This window comes from Acomys minous, assembly GCF_964271855.1.
Source record: "Acomys minous genome assembly, chromosome: 16".
NCBI lineage: Eukaryota > Metazoa > Chordata > Mammalia > Rodentia > Muridae > Acomys > Acomys minous.
In genome coordinates this window covers 81729257-81751373 of record NC_140498.1, presented here as the reverse complement: position 1 = coordinate 81751373, position 22117 = coordinate 81729257, and the positions used below count along the sequence as shown (strand labels likewise).

The following is a 22117-nucleotide window of genomic DNA, read 5'->3' as shown; positions in this document are numbered from 1 at the left end:
GCTGCCCCATGCTAGTGTGCCTTTAACTATTGTCTGGCAAATGCATCCTCATTTTCTTGTACTTGTAAGTGTGCTTAACACATCAACTTAATATAAAACTAAAAATACATTTGTGTGTGTGTGTGTGTGTGTGTGTGTGTGTGTGTGTGTGTGTGTGTGTGTGTACACCCTGAGCTAGAGTAAAAAGCAGTTATGAGTTACCACGTTGGTGCTGTGGCATGGACTTGGGTCCTCTACTGTGCTCTCAACCACCAAGCCATCTCTCCAGCCTTGAGTTTTAGTGTTTTTCTTGATTTCCTGTGTGTTTGGCTGTCACCCAGTCCCAAACTCTTCTCTCGCTGATCCGATCTCACTCAGACCACAGGCATTACGAATCTCACTTTCTGTCTGTTGTCAGTTACTTCCTCTGGGCTGAAATCTTGCCTCCCTGAGGGGAGGAAGCTGAGAAACTGAACCTGGCTTGGGAAGCTGGAAAGATAGAAGATTCACAAAGCTGGCCCCCGAGTGTATGAAGCAGCATCAGCATCTGGGGAAGAGGAGACCGTTCAGGGGAGCTGCCTGCAGGGTGTGCTGGGAGCACCATGGGTGCAGCTTTCAAAAACCATAACCCTCTGAGCCATCTCTCCAGCCCCCACTGACTGCTCTTCCAAAGGTCATGAGTTCAATTCCCAGCAACCACATGGTGGCTCACAACCATCTCTTCTGGCCTGCAGGCAGAATGCTGTATACATAATAAATAAATAAATCTTTAAAAAAAAAAAAAACCATAACCCACAGCAGCAGGGAGGTGTGATGGCAGCTGCCTTTGAGTCACCCATGCTTCTGTCGGTCAGTCCAGTGAACTCACTAAGGAGGAATCTTTTCTTTGTCTGTCATGGGTACCCTGTCTGTCGTGGGTACCCTATCTGGGGTGAATAGACACTTGTTCATATTTCTATGAGAAGTCACACGACATTGTCACTGGCAGTCTTTTAGGCTATGCTTACACCGGGTGCCTGTCTCTCTGTTAAAGTCTGGACCTATTTCCTGTATCCAATCACTTCCTCCCTGGCTGGATGGAGCACCTCCCATGTGGTTTCCCAAGCATGGTGGGCGTAGAGAGTAAATGTTCTGAAGATGCTAATGTATGGAGGCACTTCCGCTTAGACTATTCCAAGCGCCTTCCATGAGGCCGCCGTAGGCTCTGACTCCACTCAGCTGCTTGACTCTTGTCCTAGTTTCCTTCTGCATCTGTGTGACAAAGCACCCTGACAAAAAGCAACTTTTGGAGAAGAAGGAAAAAGGAGGTTTATGCGGCTTACAATCCCAAGTCACAGTCCACCCTGGAAGGAGCTCAAGGCAGGAACCTGATGGCAACCCAGCTAGCTTGCCATTCCTCACAGCATTACCCCACCCCATCCTCCTTCCCAACCAAGGTGCTCACTTTACAGACAAAGGAATGTGACAGGAACCAGGGATGATGCTGGCTGTGGGCTGGCAGCGTCATGCTCAGCTAGCTTATATATATATATAACTCAGGACCCCTGTGTAGGGAATGGTGCTTCCCCTAGTGGGCTGGGCTGTCCTACAACAGCTAAGTACAATTCCCACAGACATGCCCACAGGTCAAATGAGGCTCCTGGATGACTCCAGGCTGTGTCAAGGTAATACTTACAGCTACCCAGGGCAATGCTTTTCTCTGTAGCTCCACTCTATGACCTCGTGTCTGAACATGCACTGATCATGTGACTTGTTATCATACACTGTGCATAAGCCTCCCTGTCTCTTCTAGTCTGAAAATGCCTCCTCTTTTAGAAGTTTCTTGAACTAATTCATAAATAATCCCTCCTAGGTTCTCCACTGCCACCCTGATATCCACATCTTAATTTCTCATGCCACTTTCCGAGTTATTGCCTCCTATGTCCTCATTCTCTTTGTTTTTACTTCTTAGTCTTTCTTTAAACTCCATTCTTGAGGCTAGAGAGATGGCTACGTGATTAAAGCACTGGCTGTTCTTGTAGAGGACCCAGATTCAGCTTCCAGCACCCACATGGTGGTTCACAAGCACCTAGAACTCCGGCTTCCAGGGGAGCTGATGCCTTCTTCTGGCCTCCATAGGCACTGCACTCATGTGCACATACACCACATATAAACTTATTACCAGTAAATAACGTCTTTACTTTTTTTGGTAGATCTACATGCCTGGAATCATGTAAAATCTTTCTTCAGTGACTGAGAGAATGCCCTAGGATGTTTCAGAAAGTTCCATGATCCCCTAGTCTTGGGAGGAAGGTCCTTTCTACCTCCTTGTGTGGTCCTAGCAGGGTCACTACCCCATGCACTTGGATGGCAGCAGCTGAGTGGGACCCACCACCTCTGAAAGCCCAAATGTGACTCAAATCTTACTCTCTCTATCCACAGAGCCAAGGTAAAGAAGGGGGTGAACATTCTGACCGCACAGACCAGTGAGCCTCGGCAGTGGGATGTGAGGCAAGAGATGGGCAACGGAGGGAAGCATACCACCACTTCTGTGGCCTGTCAGCACCTGGGGCCTGGGGCACGCAATAGGTAAGTAACCCCTCCGGGGCACTCTAGCATCGAGGTTTGTCTGGCTTTACCTTGACCACTGCCGGCTCTAGATGTTGTTAAATCCAGCACCTAACACCTAGTGGCCAATGATGCATATCAGCCTTGTGCTCTTTGAGCACTGGGACACAAATGACATCACCCACATTCTGCCACCTGAACTCATTTCTGTGGGGTTTGCCTTCCCTGGCTTATCAGAGGATGTGGTGATGATGTGTGCAGTTCTGCACACAGGTTAGCTTTAGCCATCAGTGAGAAGGAATGGAGGAAAGGAGGCAATAAATTATAACACTAAGAGGAGGCTGCATGAGGCTTGCCATAGACACTGTGGATTCCCACGAAGACAGCTGTTCTGTGGCTGTAAGAATAGCGCACCTGCTTCTTTTTTTTTTTTTCAAACAAAACTCAGTCACTGGAAGGTGTCGGGCTACCCGCCGCTAAGACGTGTGCTCATCTCCTTCCAGGGTCTCATATACACAACCTCCATACGTAGAAACCCCACAGAAAATTCATTCTCTCCGAAGTTTGGAATCATGAGGTCTACTGGGAGTGTTACGATGGCGCTGTTCTCATTTACATAGTAAACGTTTCATTTGGACTTTAAGTGGTTCTTTAAAACAATGATGACAGCTACATAATATCCCACCATAAGCCTTTAAATGAACATAAGCAAACATACTGGGTTTCTGAGAATCTAGGTTGTTTCCAGGTTTGAGTCTCCTAGATCAGTCGATCTCAACCTGTGAGTCTCGACTCTTTAGTGGTGGGGAGGGGCACTGAACAACCCGTTCACAAGGGTCACCTAAGACCATCAGAAAACACACATATTTATACTGTGATTCCTTACCAACAGCAAAAATACAGTTATAAAAAAGTAGCAATGAAAATAATTTTATGTTTAGGGGAGGTGTCACCACACCATGAAGAACTGTATTAAAGGATTTTGCAGCATTAGGAAGGTTGAGAACCACTGTCCTGAGCAGCGAGCTTCCTTCCATAAAAATCTCTCTGTACTATCCATGGGGAAACAGAAAATCGAAGTGGCTTTTCTAGCTTGGGTTTCTGTGGCTGTGTTGAACATCATGACCAAAAGCAACCCAAGGAAAGAACAGGTCTATTTGGCTTACAGGTTACAGTTCATCCCAGAGGGAAGGTTATGACAAGACCCTGAAGGTGGGAGCTGATACAGACACCATGGGGGTGTGCTGCTTGCTGGCTTGTTCCCCAAGACTCGCTCAACATGCTTCTTATGGCATCCAGGACCACTTTGCCCAGGTGTATCACCAACCACAAGGGGGACTGTGAGACTGGGACCTGCCATGCTAGTCATCAGTCACAAAAATGACCCCACGGGTAGCCAGTCTAAAGGAAGCAATCTCCCAACTGAGGGTCCCTCTTGCAAGGTGATTGTGTTTGTGTCAAGCTGACAAAAATTAACCGGCACAATAAGCCCTCCACCTCATAATGCGTATTGTGTTTGATCCTGACTTAGTAATTGCTCATGGAAGAGTTTTAGATCATTATGAAAGGGACGCCTAGAAGAACAGCATTTTTGTTAGCTGTAGGGTAAGAAGAAATGGGAGGATACTGAGGGTGTGGCAGGGAAGGATGCTCAGAGCACATCATATACTTGGTGCAAATGGTTTTGAGTGCTTATGGCAAATGATTCGCTCGCATTAATAGAGAGCTTCATAGAGTTCATTATGGGCTCAGATATTTCTGTAAGAGACATTCAGATGGGTGTGTGTGCTTTCTAACCGGGACAGAGCTTGGTTTTTCTCTGCTGGCTTGCACGCAACTGCTTAACAAAAGAATTGCTTTGCCAACGTGAGTGACACAGAATTCCCTTATTAACAATTGAAAGCCTTTCTAAATTTGGCATCCCAGCTGTTTCTCTGACACATCCAGTTTTTGCTTAGGTCAGTAAAACACAGCCACGGAATTTGACGGGTTCCTGAGGGCCATCCGCAGGTCGATGGTGTCTGACCTCAGCACGGCTGGCATCGCCAGTATCTGAGTTTTAATCTTTGACGGACAAGTGTTAGTCATACATAAATGGAGTACTGTGTGGTGCTCCCTTGTGTGCACACAGTGTGCAGTCTTGTTTTGGTTTGGTTTTGTTAGAAGTGTGTTTCCTTGTTAGGGCTCTCTAGACCCGTTCTCTCCGTGCGTTTTCCTGAAGGAATTTAGATTTGGGGAAGAATGGTCCGGTTATGGGACACATCTTAATTGACCCTTAACATGCTGCCATTTGTCACTGTTCTGAGTCACTGGGGTTGATCGAAGAAAGAGGGTCACTCAAGGATGAATTAAGGCCTTGCTGGCAGCAGGGGGGCCCAGCCTCTATGGACTGAATCTTGGGGACCCAAAAGTATATTTGTTGATTGTGATACAAAAATTTGGGTTTTTTTGGGGGGGCAAGAGGAGTACATTTTTCTCATACCAAAGCCCCAATTCTAATCGACATATTTCCTGAAGGAAAACATCACACCCCTGCAACTTTAGTCCTTATTATTATTTGTCCTGTTGGCAGGACTCAATAATGCAAGACATTCTAGAGTCCCCAGGGCTGTCCTGGGACCCACGTCATGCACAGGCTGTAAAGTTCCCTCAGAAAAGCAACTCTCTAGATCGTAGAAAACAATCGCTGTGTTCCACAAGGATTTCTTCAAGGTCAAAGGAAATGACCGTTTCTTCCTAATGTCTAGCAGGTAGACATAATGATTCTACCTGCTACAACCATTAAACAAAGATTCTCCATGTTGGTTACGGGCACCCTCTTCTGCAGGACCCACCTTTAACACCCCGCCATAAAAGACAGATGCTGGGTAGCTCCTGGCTTCTGCCCCAGCCTTCCCTGCGGTGACTGGTGAGCCCTGAAGAATTTCCGAGCACGTGTCAGCATCTCAGACTTTGACTTTGCCAAAAAAAAAAAAAAAAGAAAGAAAGAAAGAAAGAAAGAAAGAAAGAAAGAAAGAAAGAAAGAAAATGACCAGAAAGAAATGTGTGCCTGGGCCCTTAGTTATAGGGGGAGGTCAGAGGACAAATTACATCTTCCCAGTTGGCTTCGTGTAAAATCTAATTACCACGGACAACTAAGGAAATGAAGGCAGGCATGTTAATTAACAGATAGTGAACTTACACATGTAAATAGTCCTTTGTGTCAGACACAGACTGAGAATCCATGAAAGGGAGGTGAGATATTTATAGAAAACCGTGAAGCTCCATGCCGTCAGCCCTGTGTGCTCTGGGGCCTCTGGGAAACCCTGGTTGGAGACTGCTGTGTTCCTGGGAAGAGTACGCCGAGTGTGTGGTTTTCCTGGTTTGACCCTTCAGAAGTACTTTGTTTTGTTTTATTTTTTTAATTTTTTTTTAAATTATGCAGGGGGCAGGGAGGCGCGACACCTCTGTGTCTGGTGCCTGTGGAGGCCAGCAAAGGTGTCTGATCCCCTGGAACTGTAGTTACGGCTGGTTGGGAGCCATCGTGTAGGTGCCACGTCCTTGGCAAGAGCAGTCATGCTTGTGACAACTGAGTCATCTCTCTTTGAGTGGCTTTGACAGAGTGCTGTGCACCATTTTCAGGATGATAGCTTCGTTTCTTTAAATTCTAGACAGGGTGCGTGGCCACAAGCTAGACTCGGGGAGGTCACAAGCAGGTGTATGTGGTGGAGGAAACCTGGCTATGCCTGCCGGTTCATGGTTTTCCTAAGTGATGTCCGAGAAAGTGATTTGCCCCCTTTAGCACACTTGCTGTGACAGCCGGGACCTCACAATAACTGTCACTCGGCCACAGGGGCTGGCGCCTACCATGAAACAACCCTCTGCTGCTAGAGGGCCTAGTCATCTGTGCAGCACTGATACGTGTCCCCCTTCCTACCCATTCCCTATGTAACATGTTATGTGTCCCCTGTGCACCACTGTTATATGTCCCCTTTCATACCTATTCTTCTCCTGGACTCTCAGGAAGCCCTGGGAGGCTCTCCACTCCATGCTGGCTAGGTACTACTGAGTCAGAATCACACCAGAGCTCAAGTACCCAGAGTGTGTGGAGCTCTGTTGTTGTTGTTGTTGTTGTTGTTGTTGTTGTTGTTGTTGTTGTTTTTCGAGACAGGGTCTCTCTGTGTAGCCTTGACTGTCCTGGACTCACTTTGTAGACCAGGCTGGCCTCGAACTCACAGTGATCCACCTGCCTCTGCCTCCCGAGTGCTGGGATTAAAGGCGTGCGCCACCACGCCCGGCCTTGTGTGTGGAGCTCTTGAGCCAGTTCCGTGCAGCTCACACAAGGCTTGTTTATCACTCTACAATGAAACGCCCCAGGACTTAGACCTTAAGACAAGATGCTTCTTAAAAATATGTGTATGGGGCGAGCATGCATGTGTGGTGTGTAGAAGACCAGTGGCTTATGTTTCCTGGTGAAAAGGCCTAAGGCCCAGGGCAGCCTTTAGGCCATATAAATAAAGACACCAAAACCTTTAATATTTCAAAGCCCAGGCCTTAGCTGGGCAGACTCTCAACTAGCTCATCTAAGTTAACCTGACCACCTAGTCCTATCCAGCCACGTGGCTAGGTATACTTCCAGGCCTGTGGTCAAGTGTGTCTCCTGGCCAAAGGGGCTTTCCTCTCTCTCTTCCCAGAGTTCCTTTCTCCCTACCAGGAAGTCCCACCTTCCACTTCCTGCCCAGCTGTAGGCTGTCAACAACTTTTCTTATCCGATCAGGGATAATTTGGGAGGCAAGGTTTACACCCAGCACTTTGGATACATGAGAATTTGCTCATAGGACAGAAAGGATCTTGGGGGGCAAGCAGTTAACATTTGAATACATAGGAGCTCCATCTGGATCAACCCCAACAGTGGTGAGTGTGTCTGTTTGTGTGTGTATATGTTGTGTATGTGTATAGGGGTGTGTGTGTGTGTGTGTGTGTGTGTGTGTGTGTGTGTGTGTAAGCCAGAAGATGACTTTGGCTCTTGTTCCTCAAGTAGCTGACTGGACAGCAATCCCCAGGGATCCTTCTGTCTCCTTATCGCCAGTGCTGGGATTACAAGCACGTGCCACCATGCCCACCCCTCCTTTTTTTTCACACATGGTTCCTGGGGAATCAAACTTAGACTCTTGTGTTACTTTACCAGCTGAGCCACCCCCAGCGCCAGCAGCATATCCTCCTCATACTCTCTGAGTATCTGCACACCCTACCAGAATCTCCTGTTACACGTCTCAAAGCAGGCCTCCATCCCAGTGCCATCCAGGGTCATGCAGGGACAGGTCCCTGTCTCTGCTCATAGCACTTGTCCTTTTGTCAGCTTGGCACAAATCAGGGGCCAGGGTCATCTGAGAAGCGAGAGCTTCAATTGAGAAAATTCCTCCATCGGCTCAGCCCGCAGACAAGCCTCTTGGGACACGGGGAGCTGTGACTCTTGTCACCCATTCTGCCTGCATGTTGCCCTGGGTCTTTGTGTTCACTTCTCGTTGCTGTAAAACGTCACCACAGAGTCAGTGCCTTAAAATGCCCTAAGTTTGTCATCTGAAAGTTTTTGAGTTCAGAATACAAGTGGCTTCGCTGAGAATTGATGCAGGTGTCAGCAGGGGCTGCTGGGAGATTTCCTCTCCTTGTCTTTAGGAGCCTGCAATCCTACTTCCTAGCTTGTGCCTGAAACTCACAGAGACAGTCTCAGCCAGTCATCTCTTTTCCAAGCATGTGTGTGTGTGTGTGTGTGTGTGTGTGTGTGTGTTCTATATGCATGTTCTGTTCTATAAGCATGTCTCCAAGTCTATTGCCTCCGACTTTGACCCCCAAGCACTTCATGATGTCATCAGACTCCCCGCACCCACTAAATGATCCAGGGTAAACCTTCTCAACACCAACCCCTCAAGCCCAGCTCAAAACCCTCAACTCCACTTTACCTGCAAAACTCCTTGCCTTAGAAGGTAGCATAGTCACCTTTCCCAGAGATTTGGGTTTTTTGTGTGTGTGTTTTGTTTTTGTTTTTTACAAAACGAGGTTTCTCTGTCTCACTTTGTAGACCAGGCTGGCCTTGAACTCACAGTGATCCACCTGTCTCTGCCTCCCGAGTGCTGGGATTAAAGGCATGCGCCACCACGCCCTGCCCCATTCCCAGGGATTTGGATGTGAATTTAGTTTCTGTTGCAAAGAGCCTGCAGCACACTTAAAGTCCTGAGTCCCTGAAATGCTGAAAGGGGACACTTAGGGCAGGGGTCTGGGCTCAGGTCAGCTCCTTCAGCATCCACAGTCCCCACCAGGGAAGCCTCTTGGACCTCTGATGAGGACAGGAATGGCTCTCCCATGCCTGAAGCTGCCCTGGGCATGGGAGCTAGCCTTCCTGGCCAGGCCAGCAGAAGCAGGCAGCCCTCGTCGGGACATGTGTACCAAACATTCTTGCTTCAAGGACAAAGTCAGTCAATTATCTGAGGATCCTATTGGCACAGAATCCCCCCCATGTTCGTGATTTGTGGCTGCCTACAGGGGCCTCTCAGTGGGACGCTGGCTGCTGGCAGTTGGAGACACTGGGAGTGCTTTGCATCTTGCCTTTGGCTCTTGCAGTGTCCCTTGTGAGTGTCAGCAATTAGGAGAGCTGCCCGTTGGAGCCGTGGAAGCCGCAGCTGTGTTTCTAGATCTCACACACACACACCCCAGAGTTCTGGCTCATAAAAGAGGATTTGCTGGAGATGCTGGGACAAAGTTCGTGGGGGAAATGCTTGCTGTGCAAACATGAGGACCTGACTGAGTTCAGTCCCCTCGAACCCATGTAACGAGTTGGGCATGGTGGCCTGCTCTTATAGTCCTGGTGTTTCCTGGCAAGTCAGCCTACCTAGATTGACTGGGGAGCCTACACCAGTGAAAGACTCATGCTTAAAAAAAAACAAGGTGGATCCAGTGAGATGGCACAGTGGGTAAAGGCACTTGCTGCCAAGCCTGACAACCCGGATTCGATACCCTGAACCCACATGGTCGAAGAAGAAAAGGGACCACGTCCCCAGACAGACAGACAGACAGACAGACTCTGGGAGCCTGTCCCAAATGTAAAACCCAACACTGGCATGTAATAGTTCACACACATGTGGTCAGCTTATGGTGAGGCTTGGTGGTGTGTTGGTGAAGAAGGGATGTTTGCAGTGCCCAGTGCCACGCCTCCCATGTTCTCTGCACCTCTGTCACCTCTCCTCTACAATAGGGTTCTAGCATGATAGCCCAGAATAAGTCAAAACTGAATTTAATGCATCCAGTCTCATCAGGTTGCGGCCCTCCCAGGAGCTCACTTACACTTTGCTACTTCCATACGTATCTGGTTTCCAAATACAGTTGTAGCAGGGTAGGGACTTCAGTATATAAACGGGGGTTCACAAGCTAGTCCCCAATGATGAGATCGCCTTCACGTCCTATAGTGCTTTCATTAGAGCATGGCTCTAAGCCGAAGGGTCCCTTTGCAGTGACTCTTGCAGGTCACTAGAAGGACCCTAAGGGTTTGGCTTCCTCAGTTGCCCTACCTGTGAGGTCAGGCACAGGGGTGTGACAGCCCAGCTCTGTCACCACAGTTGGACAACACCAAACATGGCGGAATGCTGGATGCAGTGGAGGGGGAATTCCTACAGGGGCAGGCTAAAATCTAGGATGTTGGAAACAAGCCTTGCTAGACCTCTTTCCTGCGCTGGGGACCATTTTCTTCTCACTTGCTTCCCATTTTCTCCTGGTTGGGTGGGGGTGGGGGAGAAAATTCCCTCCGCAATTCAACACGTTCAAACGACTCCCCACCAGAAGGGCACCCTACTGCCACCCCTGGGGAAATGGCCTCTCAGATGGAGAGTTGGGAGAGAAAGCTTGCTCAGGGGACTCACAAAGATAGCATGGGGCGGAGGCTTTCTTCCCTAACTCAAACCCTCCCCCAAAGCACTGTAGCCTTCGTGGACTCAAAGGCATTTCCCAGAATCCCCTAGATCCAGGAAGATAGTTTGTACCTGGGCCATGCATGCACAGGCCTGAGTGTATCCTATTTACTTTATGGATGGAGAAAACACACACACACACACACACACACACACACACACACACACACACACACACACAAGCTTTCTTTCTTTTTTTAAGCATTTGAACATCTCTGCTCTTAGGAAAAAACTCAGCTATCTGCCTATAGGAGAGTCTTTCATGCTTAGAGTGTGAGGCCAACACAGCAATTAACACTCGCTCCAAATCTTTCCCCTTCAGAGCCATGTGACTCTAAGTGAGCCAGGAGGCCTGAGGCAGAGGCCTCCCTGACTTCAGGGAGGGTGGGTCCGGAGGAGAAGAGTACCTGGGTGTGGGTGTAGGCAGACAGCAGAGGGCTTGAGTCAGAACTCACTCGCCTTTCTGCATTCCTGCCTTCAGAAGCATCCTGCTTTTTTTTTTTTTTTTTTTACCTTTTATCTCCCTTCCCTGTTCTGAGTCTTTGTTCAGACCTCAGTGTCCAGGATAGTCCTGCCTAAGCAGCTAGGGATCAATTAGGTAAGCTCTCTTTCTCTGACCTGGAAGGACTACCTGCAGGTGGCAGAAAGAAAGCGGACTCCAATGTGGAATTTTCATTTGAAACGTGCTTCTGCCCTGAGCACTCCCCGAGCCATACTTTACCAGCCCATTCTTTGGGGGGCACCAAGTTGTTCTTGAATGGCGAGGGTATTCCCTGAAATGGATGGGGCTCAGTTGTTGGAAGGTGTAACCCCTGAGGTCATGATCCAGGTGGCACCTGCTGTGGGGTCACAAGCATCAGCGCCAGGAATCCTGACCCAACCATGCATGCGCCATGCACTTGTTCCCAGCCGAACACCTTGACATAATGCGGCTCGCTTGTGCACTTGAAGTTTCCTCTCAGGCTCGGCTGTTAAAGCATTGCTGTTAAAAGCTGTCCCCCAAGTAAGGACGGTGCCTTAAAAGCACACACTCAAGTATCAGGGCTACTTTGTGTATTTCGTAGCATTCAGCAGCGTGCAGGACAGGCCCCTCGTGTATTCCCTGGGGTCTAGCATTTTACAAAATGCACACATTGTTTCACTAAATCTTTCTGACAGCCTCCACCACCAAAGTCACGTGGTCAGGCAGGTAGATAAAGAATGAAGGTGCTTAGAAGGAGCAGGCACCCAGACAGAATGTGTAAGTGACTGAAAGTATTTTTTTTTCCTTTCAAAAATAGCTTTAATGTGTACAAATGACTGGAGGAGGGGATGCCTCAACCGCACAACTAAAGGGAAGCAGATACAAATACAATCAATATATAAAAACCAGGGCTAGAGACACGGCTTGGTGGCTAAAAGTGCTTGCTTCTCTTGAAGAGGACCAGGTTCAATTCCCAGTTACCCACAGGGCAGCTTACAACTGCCTGTAACTCCAGCTTCCAGGGATCCGACTCCTTCTTCTGGCTTCTGTAGTCTCTGGGACACACACAAGGCACATACCCGCATACAGCAGCACGTATACATGTAATTTTTTAAAAAAAATCTTAAAGGAAGTAAATATTTTATTAAAAAAATAGTAAAAGTTGGGTGGTGGTGGCGCATGCCTTTAATCCCAGCACTTGGGAGGCAGAGGCAGGTGGATTGCTGTGAGTTCGAGGCCAGCCTGGTCTACATAGTGAGTCCAGGACAGCCAAGGCTACACGGTGAAACCCTGTCTCAAAATAATAATAATAATAATAATAATAATAATAATAATAATAATAATAATAGTAATAATAATAATATACAAAGACTGTTCTGCAGTCCAAGAGAGAGACAGAGACAGACAGACAGACAGACAGACAGACAGACAGACAGAGACAGAAAGAACACACACACAGAGACCCAGAGACTGAATGAGAACATGAATGGTGAATGAACTTGGGAAGACAAAGCCTGGGAACCAAGTGTGGATGGAATAAGGCAAAGGGAAGACACTGGGAGCTGAGACTATGATGACAAGCATTCAGGAGTTCCAGCGATGTGGATGTTCAGGACTTGTTCCAGAACAACTCAGAGAACCCAAGAGAACGGAGAAAAAGGGGCATACGTTCATCTGCAGGGTCCCCACTTTGTCAGTGGTGGCAGGGATGGTCCCACTGGAAATGAGGGCAGTTGAGGTATGTCACAGGGCAGCTGTCATGCAGATGCAAGCTGTGGCACTAAAGGTCAGCCCAAGGGAAGCCTGCATTTGAAACTTCAGAACCATGGACAGGTCTTTTAACCCAAAACAAAACCGCTGCTGCTAGAAGGTGGATAGAATATACCTGCTCCCGTTTCTAGAAGCATCTAGAAGCATCTAGGCTGCACGTGCCTAAACAGGCTGTGACATTCCAGCTTCTAGAGCCTCCTTGGTGGGAATGCATGATGATGCCCTGTGTGGCCAGAGCAACAGGATTTTCTAGAGCAGCTGAAAACCCACATATCAAATCTACCATACTATAAACATTTGGGTGTACGTGTGTGTGTGTGTGTGTGTGTGTGTGTGTGTGTGGTGTGTGCGCACATGCACGCGTGCGTACATCTGTTCAACTAGCCCAAACTGGCCTGGACTCACTGTATATGCCTCATGCTGGCCTGAAACTTTTCTTCTGTCCTCCTGAGGGCTGGGATTACAGGTAAAGCGCCAACACACCCAACAGCTCACCGATTTAAAAATCACAGCGCAGGCTCAACAAAAGGCTCATTGTTCAGGAAGATGGTTCTGCCGTCAGTTATCCCCACGCAAAGGCAGCTGGGCTCCCGCCACAACAGAGCCCATTTTCTTCAGGAAGTTGATTATCTGTAACTTCCAGGTAGGGAGACTGCCGTGAAAAGTTACCCTGGAACAAGACTCCTTCCTCTTCCCAAGCAGGGGACTTCGAAGATGAGGCCGGTGGCTTCAAAGGCTGGGCCACATTCACTCCCCCACCCCGCCCCCACCCCACACACACGCCACAGGATCTTTCCTAAACAGAAGGAGCCATACAGATGTGTCTGGCTATTCATGTCCAACAGAAATGTAAACATGCCTGATCTCTGCTCCCATTTCCCCAGCCCCCTTCAACTTTAGTAGCACATCAGCGGCACCTCACATGGAGCAGACCCTGCCTGCCCGCCCTCCCTCCTGTTGAGTGGCAGGTCAGATAAGCCCTCAGGTGATCTTAAAGGTAGACCTTTTCTGAGGTCCCTGTGCCTCCACAGAACACAGCATGAAGCTGGTGCCATTCTCCCATCTTCCTACATCAGCAGCAGCCGCTGGCACCTCCGTTTTCTTAACTCAAGCTTCGGGGACTTATGTGCTGTGGGGAATGATGTAAATCAGGCAGGTAATAAACGAGAAGGGCTTTTCAGAACGCAAAAGAAAAAAGAAATCATTGAAAATGGTAAGTAAAATACCCATTAGCATTCGTTTAAGCGGTCTCAATTGCCTGCCTTAGAGCTAGCTGTAGGAGGTTATTTGTTTTATGAAGGATGCTGGAGTCTGAGCAAGTTCAGGGCTGCTGACTGTAAACAGCAGCTTAGGGAATTATATAGTAAGATAATCCCCTTTCTCCTGAGGGAAATTGCCCACCCCAAGTCCTCTCTCTCGGAGATGGTAAATAACCGCATATTAAGATCTCTCTCAGTAGCATGTGGGTATGTCTGTCCTGGGCTCTCAAAGAAAGAGATGTGCCCCATTCCCACTCCCCCCAAGTATATAGCAGGCTCATGTGGATCTTCAAAAACAGGTGCACATGTAAATGTACACACGGTGTAATTTTTAGTACAATCTTCTCACCCTCCTACTTGAAGCGTACATTAGACCATCACCTTCCTGGACTCTGGGGGAGGTTTGGCACAGAGTAGAAGGCTAAGGTGGTGGAGACCGTTGATGTGCCCTGTCATTTGTAGAGAGTAAATCTCTTAAGAGGATTTGCTAGAGACACCTGAATGTGGAAGCTGGGCGAAATGGAAGAGTCAAGAGTTTCCGGAGGAGGGGCCAGTCAGCACCTCAGACTGATGTCTGATGTTTGAAGGGACCACAGGGATTTCTCAAAGGTTGGTGGCTGTGCAAGTCCCATGGTTCATCATCTGGTCAAGTCTCGCTACAGAAAAGGAAAATTAATTTCCCCCAATTAAGTTGGATGCTTCTACGGAGATACTGAGGACTAAAGCCAATGCTCATGGCCTGGCACCTGTGGAATCTACAGTGTGGGAAGTCTGGCCCACGATCACTGTTGCCTGTGCACAAGGGGTGTTAGTGTAGCCTGCTTTCAAATGACAGGCTTGAGGGTGTGACTCAGTAGGTAGAGAGCCGGCCTACCGCGCACCATATACAAACAAGGCATTGTGGTGCATGCCTATAATCTTAGCACTTGGAAGGTAGAGGCCGGAAGATCAGGGAGCCCTTGTCCTCAGCTTCAGAGTGAGTTTGAGAGAATGGACTGGCTGTGTTTTTGTGACTGTATATACCTTCCCTGCCGCCAGCTCACGCACTTTCCTTCTCACTCCTTGTTGAGAGGCCTTATCTGGGCTGCCCTCACATTGGAACTAGGCAAGCTTTCTGATTGGCTAATATTCCTCAACGGAAGTGACATCATATGCCTTCCGTAACTGGGCCAGAAAAGAATCTGAAGCCCACATCTAAGCAACCTGTTCACTCTTGAGGGCCACCGTGTTGGGAGGAAGTCTAGCCAGACTCTATGGGCAGACTCCAGTGAGGAACCCTGAGCTTCGTAAAGAAATGACCTCCCTCTAGCTGCCCACCTCATTACTTCAGCCTCTGCTCTATCTGGAGCCTCTGTATGGCCATGACTGTGGCAGCGGGTAGGAGGGTGGAAGGAGACTCCTTAATCCAAAACAACCCAGACAAACCTGTCTAGAATTTCTGATCCACTAAAACGATGAGACGATGAAACAACTGCTTTAGTTTTATTCCACTAGCGTGTGCTTGGGGGTGCATACCTGAGTCTCTGGGAACTCAGAGGGGTTACATGCTTGCCAGACTCACATTGATACTAGTGTCTGGTGCCTCTGTTTTAACTCCTCCCCTGCTCCATCTTATCCTAAGTACCTCGCTCTCTCTCTCCTCCAGGAAGAGATGCTGTTAGGCCTGTCTTCTTATACCAAGGGACCAGAGTTACCTCTAGAAGTCAGTTGCTTTGCCCTCTGGGCCCAAGCCCCATGGCTGGAATGGAACCCTTGTTCCCTCCGTTCCAATCTCAGCCTGGCAAGCGGTTCTCTGTGAATGCTAACAAGGCATTATGTTGGTCCATCTCAGCATCCGCCTTGAGCTGACTTGTGTCGAGTGATCAAGCCGTCAAACTCTTGTCTCATCTGTTGTTAACTTTAGGGAAGGGCTGAGGGAGCCTGTGTCCCAGGCTGCTGCTGCTGTGCAGAGCATTGCAGAACCAAATGATGAGGAAAAACGAGCCCCCTGGGTTCGTGGCTTCAGAAGGTTTGAGTCTGTCATGACGGAGAAGGCAGGGCAGGGCTCTTGGCGCATGTTTGTGGCCAAGACGCCTCACGTCATGACAGACAGGAAGCAAAGGGTGAGAGCGGAGCTGGGGATGGGCCATTTCCTTCAAGGGCCTTATCCCTTGTAACTCACCTAGGCCCTGTCTCCATAAAGTTCCAGAGTCTCCTGACATAGGGCCATCTGCCCCCCATCACACTTGCCCAGCCAGTGCTTGTGCATACAGAACTGTCTCCCAGTCTCCAGATGGTCCTTAACTCTTGATAGAGTTTCAGTAGCTGCTGTGCTTTAAGTTTTGCTCTCTTGTCTCTGCTTGCCCAGGACTGGGATTACAAAAGCATACTGGTGAGCCCAGGTTTGTTTGTCTGTTTTTTGGGTTTTGTTTTTTTTTTTACATATAGCATCTGGGTGGATTTAACTCAGGTCCCCAATACTTCCACACAAAACACATTATATAGACTGAGCCATCACCCTAGCCTTCAGTTAGAAACTATGAAGCCACTGGACTCTGTAGGGCATTCAGACACATTATTAAAATAGTATTTCCGTTGGCAACAGCCGTACAGCTTTGTCAACCTTGAAACCTGCTCGACATGGGGACGTATGGACCTCTGCCGTCCTTAGTTCTCTGCAGGGCTGCCCCCATGGGACTCAGAGGCCTGCAGGATGTAGCTGCTCCCCCCAAAACCTCAGACCCTAAAGAGCCTTCATGCATTGATGTTGAGTATGTTAGAACCTCATAGGAAGGCACCTTCTTGTGGCACCAGCTTTAAATGAAAAATCTCAAAGTGGGGCTGGAATCTTGACATCTGCATCCATTCATCAAACCATGATTGAGTGTCTGGCAAACCCTGAGGATGTGGAAGCTCGAACAAACAGGCACGCACGCTGACCCGCATGACACTGATTGGTCTCCACAAAGATAGGAAGTGATTGGCTAAGCAAGACTACTAGAGAATTGGTGTGTGTTATTAAGTCTAATAAAGGAGTGTATTACTTAAATACTGGTCAATTGCTTGCAAGCAAGGCCTTGTTAAAATGGTATGAACTAAAGAAAATCTGTTATGTGCTACAGATCCAGTGTGGTTTGGCTCCTTCCTGCAATGCCCTCAGCAGGTAGGCTTCTACTATGGTACACACGGGAACTAGTAGGGTGCATCCTGTGCCCTAGTACTCAGGATCCACTACAGGGTGTCTCCGCTGCACCATCATGTTTATGTACACATCTTACTGCAAGCATCTAGAGAATACATTGGGAAGATGAAGAAGAAGACCTGGGTGGCGACTTAGACATGGCAAACAAGCCAACATAAAGGCTGGCTTCTGGTCACGATCTTCTGGTCTCTATACTCCTCAGAGTCCAGTCACCATAGATCAGGGACCTCAGGCACTCCCTCCCTAATCATCAGGCACCACCCCTGGCCCTGTCACCTCATTCCAAGCCTTCTGACGTGACGGCCAGATTCCCTGAGGTGGTAAATGCTTGGAGTCTTTGTTCAGAAGAAAAGCTAACAACACAGTCAAAAGAAATAATGAAAGCGGTGTGGGAAGACACGCTTCCCTCAGAGAGGATGTTTTAATAACTTTGAATTGGTCCTCCAGACCTCACACCCCTCTCAAAGACAAAGTGACAGGTCGTGCCGCAGAGCCGTTCGTGCCTTTCCCAGGTAGCTAGGAATAACTCTTTCTTTTCTGTTCCCAGTATCACATTAATTCTTCATAAGTGGTCCTTACTATTCCACACTTGTTCTGTCTCAAGTGCGGCATTTTCTCACCAGCAGCGTATAAATTAGGCCAGCTAAATGGCAGAGACAACTCATCTATCATGTCTTTAATTTTCCACCCCTGGGAAGATGCACTGATGCTTAAGTAAGGATAAAGGCAAGTCACCCTGGTCCTTCATGGGCTGCTGGGGCCATGCATTCTCACTCCCTACACGGGCAGGCAGCTATCAGGGACCAAGGTACTGGCTTTGAAGATGGAGGTGGGTTCTGATAATAGGGATGTTTCTGTGACAGATGGGGCAAGCCCTTTCCTCTCTTTTTATAATGCCTACGTTCTCATGGCGGCTCTACTCTGCAAAAATGTCTAGTGCTCAGATCCTTCCTACTTCATTCCTCCATCGCCTCCAAAGCGTAGCTATGCTCACTTCTATGCACAATGGCTTACCCCCACTGAGAACTCCAGCCATTGGGATTAACCATGGGGAAGCAGGAAGCCCGCCTCCTCTTCTTAAAGGGCATTGGATTTGCACCCATCATTTCTCGTGAGCAATGGCCCCGCCTAGGTACAAGAGAGGCCGGGAGATGTCAGCTTTGATCTTTGGTTGTTACACTCCAGGCTACTGAGAACGTAGCACCGAGGAGGGGCAGTTGGGGGAGTCTCTTCCGCAATCAGAGCTCTAATAATATCGAGTCTGACTGTTGTAGGTGGGTCCTGTAAGGTCAAAGATCTCCAGATGTTGAATGTGAGATCCGAATCCGAATCCAAGTCCACTGCGGCCCGGTCGGTAAAATGTCAATGATGGGGCCAGAGGAGCTAGCCCAGCCATTAAAATGCTCGCTGTACAAATGTGAGGTTTCTAGGAGACCTTGCTGAGTGGGTGGGCATGGTGGCCCACTTGTAATTTCAGCCTCAGAAGGTGGAAATTGGGGTGGGGTCGAACCCTCAGAGCAAGCTGGCTAACAAGCTAGTCATATGTATGAGCTGTGGGTTCGTGTGGGAAACCCCGCCTCAGTAAATGTGGCAGAAAAAAATGATGAAGGATGATTCTTGATCTCAACCATAGGCCTCACATGCACATGCAGCCATGCACATGCAGTAACAAATAGTCTACACACAGAGAAATGTACACCACAGGCACACACAGGAGAAAAAAAAAGGAAAGGAGTCATCAAAGTCAGGAAAATGGGGCTCCTCTGCAAAGGACAGATGCATTCTCCTGAAAAGATTCAGGCATTTGGCACAGCAGTGATGGCCAGTGCTAGAGGGGCTTGTGTGCCTGGAGCAGTCATGGTACCAGGGCCACGGGCTTTTCTGTGCTCCTGGGGGTAATGACAAAAAATGTCTATGCCATCCTCAGACCGTCTCTCTTTGCAGAATAGCCACTGCTTTTCCTCGCATGTTCTGTATCCTTTCTGGACCAGGTAGGAGGTGACAGGAACATGACCCTGGTTCTCTATGGTCTTAGAATGGTCACTGTCAACTCCTTGGGTTACTTAACTCATTGCTATGACAAAACACCCAGCGGAAGCAACTTCCGGGAGGGTTGATCTAGTTCAGGGCGGATGAGGTCCCTCATGGTGGGGAAGTCACAGAGGTGAGGGAAGCTCTAACCTTGGTGGCAGGGACAGGGGTCAGGTGGCCACGTTATATCTGCAGTCAGGAAGCAGGGAGAGGTGAATGCTGGGGCTCAGCTCGCTGTCTCCTTTTTTGTTTAATTCCTGCGATGCTGCCACCTACAGGCAAAAAGAAAGTAACTCTACAGGGCATCCTTAGACATGTCCAACGATTGGCCTCTGAGTGCACCTAGATCCCTGTCAAACTGGCAGTCAATAATAATCATCACAGATTCTATAAAACGAGTGTGGTGTTGTTATTATGGTGGGAATGAAGACGCCCTCAAATCCCAGCATGGAGCCAGGAGGTAGACACAATGTCCCACCACTAGGTGAGGAACTGTTGGCTGTTAGGAGAAGGACAGTTAGCTTTTGTTTTGTTTTGTTTTGTTTTGTTTTGTTTTTCAGTACACGGCCCCTGGAAGGTTGACTGTGCTCCAGTGGAGAAACATATTCAAGGGTATATGTGTAGCATGTATTGTATTTAATAACTTTTTTTTTTAAACTTAGGTGGGTAAAGAAGGGAGAGTGGATATAGAAGGAATCGAGAAGAGGGTGTGAATGTGATCAAAATACATTGTATAGAATTTTCAAACAGCTAATAAAGTGAGGAAAATAAGATAAAATATTTATAGACAAAAAAAAATGTGGAACACTTAGTCCTGTATAGTCGCAGGGGAGGCTCATTGGAGGTTACACATTCTAATGCCTCCTGCTGAATTGTGGGGAAATAGACGCTCATTTCTCCATGCTGGAGACTGGAAGGTTGAAGACAGGGCACCCGTCGACCCTTTGTCTGACTAAAGCAAGCAAGCATATAGGGTGTGTGGTGCCCACCTGCAATCCCAGCATTCTGAAAAGTGAAGGCAGAAGGATCTTGAGTTTAAGGCTAGCCTGGGCTACATTCTATAGGGAGACCCTGCCCCCAAAACACCATGATTGGAATCAAGCAGATCTGTTAGAGTTGTTTCTCAGCCTGTCCAATAGCATCCATCCATCCTGACGGCTGTGAAGTGTTCTCTCTCCACAGGGTCCCCAGGCTCATCACCAGGGGCCTAAGTCTCATCAGTCCTGAGCTGTGGGGCCCTGAGTCTCATAAGAAACCAGTGCAGGGCTGGAGAGAGGGCTCCATGGTTAAGACACTCACTGCTCTTGCAGAGGACTCAGGTTCAAATCCCAGCATCCGCATGGAGACTCACAACCGTGTTTAGCTAGCTGCAACTCTAGGAGATCTGATCTATGCATGCATGTACATGGATCACACACACACACATGCATGCAAGAAAAACACTCATACACATAAAATAAATATTTTTAAAACCGAAAGTTCAAGCATAGTTGTATGGTTGAGATAGGAGCCACAGTGTGAAGTTGGTGCCAGTGTTTGTCACTCACATTTCTCTTAGCTTCCGTTTCCTTGCCTCTAAGAGGAGAGGCACATGCAGCCGTTAAAAAGCTGGGGCAGCTGTCAAGAGCAAATGATTGGTGTTGCAAATGCTTGGCCAGTCGTCACAGTGCAATTAGCAAAGCCAAGGTTTGGTCTCCCCACCCTCCACCCCGACCTGGTGTCCTGTCCTTACGTGATCCTACCTTCTTCTTTATGAGCTGAGCTGGGTGGGGCTTGCTTTCAGTCAATATCACCGCATGTGTCATCTCTGTGATTAGGCAACAAAGACGGTGCTTATGTGTTGCTAGAGACCTATTGTCTTCCTGGCTTGCACGTTGGCACAGCCAGCCTGGCAAAGAGTAAAGGGTCTGTAGCCAACAGCACAGGAGGAGCTGGAACAGCCCGCCCAACAGCCCGCTAGGGATACAATCCCTTCAGTAACAACGGCATCCGGCATCCGGGCGGCAGATCCCTTCCCACTTGACCTTCCTAGAAGGTTCCAGCCCCTTTAGGCACCATGCTGTCAGCCTTGGAGAGACCTAGAAATAGGAGACAGGCACCTTGTATACAGCAGTGCAAACTCTCCCAGGGATGCTTTAGGCACACCAGGATCGCCCAGCAGAAACTCTTCGTTGTGGAAAACTCCGAATAAAAGCAGATAGATGTGAGGTGTGAGACCTCTCACGTCTTGGGGGCTGGAATGATGGCTCAGCAATTAAGAGTTCTTGCTGCTCTTTCCGAGGATTCAGATGTCACATGGTGGCTCAAAATCATCCCTAACTCTAGTTCTGGGGGATTTGTCTCCCTCTTCTGGCCTCTACAGGTACTGCATGCATATGGCAAACATACGCTCAGGCAGTATTCAACCACGTGAAAAAAAAATAAAATGAAATGAAAAAAAAAAATCCCTCACGTCTTTGTAGAATGCTGCAGATTGTAAAGTGTTTCCTATATCCATCTCCTTGACGACTCATTTCAGCCAACCCCTGACACAGGAGTGGAGTGATAAGGAAAGTGGGAGGCAAGGACGCTGAAGGGGAGGGTCCCACCCCCACCCCCCAAACCAGCTAGCAGGTTAGAGGAGGCAGGTATTGTCCTCCACTCTCCCAAGACACCATGGCCTGTTTGGGTGAGGCTCTTCTTTGTGAAACCCAAAGCATGCGTTTTTCTGCCATGATCGGACCCTATAATCACAGCATAAGAATCCACGGCGTGAATGTAACCTGAATGATTTTTTTAAAAATCTTAAAAACCTTTTCTGAACTTCTGGATTCTAGGACTTTAGATTAAAGAAGCATCTCACGGAAGATCGCAGGGAGATAAACATGGATCAACTGTAGAGAAAGATAATTGACGCTTCGTGTACGCGTGTCTGGCAACTTATTTGGCTTTATGTACGTTTCCCTAAGGA

At 48.3% G+C, this 22117-nt stretch overlaps 1 protein-coding gene across 1 annotated transcript in view; it reads left to right on the top strand.

Moving 5' to 3' along the window:
• Positions 1 to 22117, top strand: part of TMEM132C (transmembrane protein 132C) — a 299030-nt gene that overhangs the window by 198297 nt on the left and 78616 nt on the right. Inside the window, exon 3 of the mRNA XM_084763640.1 lies at positions 2401 to 2547. Within this exon, the coding sequence (XP_084619766.1) occupies positions 2401 to 2547 (147 nt within the window). The remainder of the gene's footprint in view (positions 1 to 2400; positions 2548 to 22117) is intronic.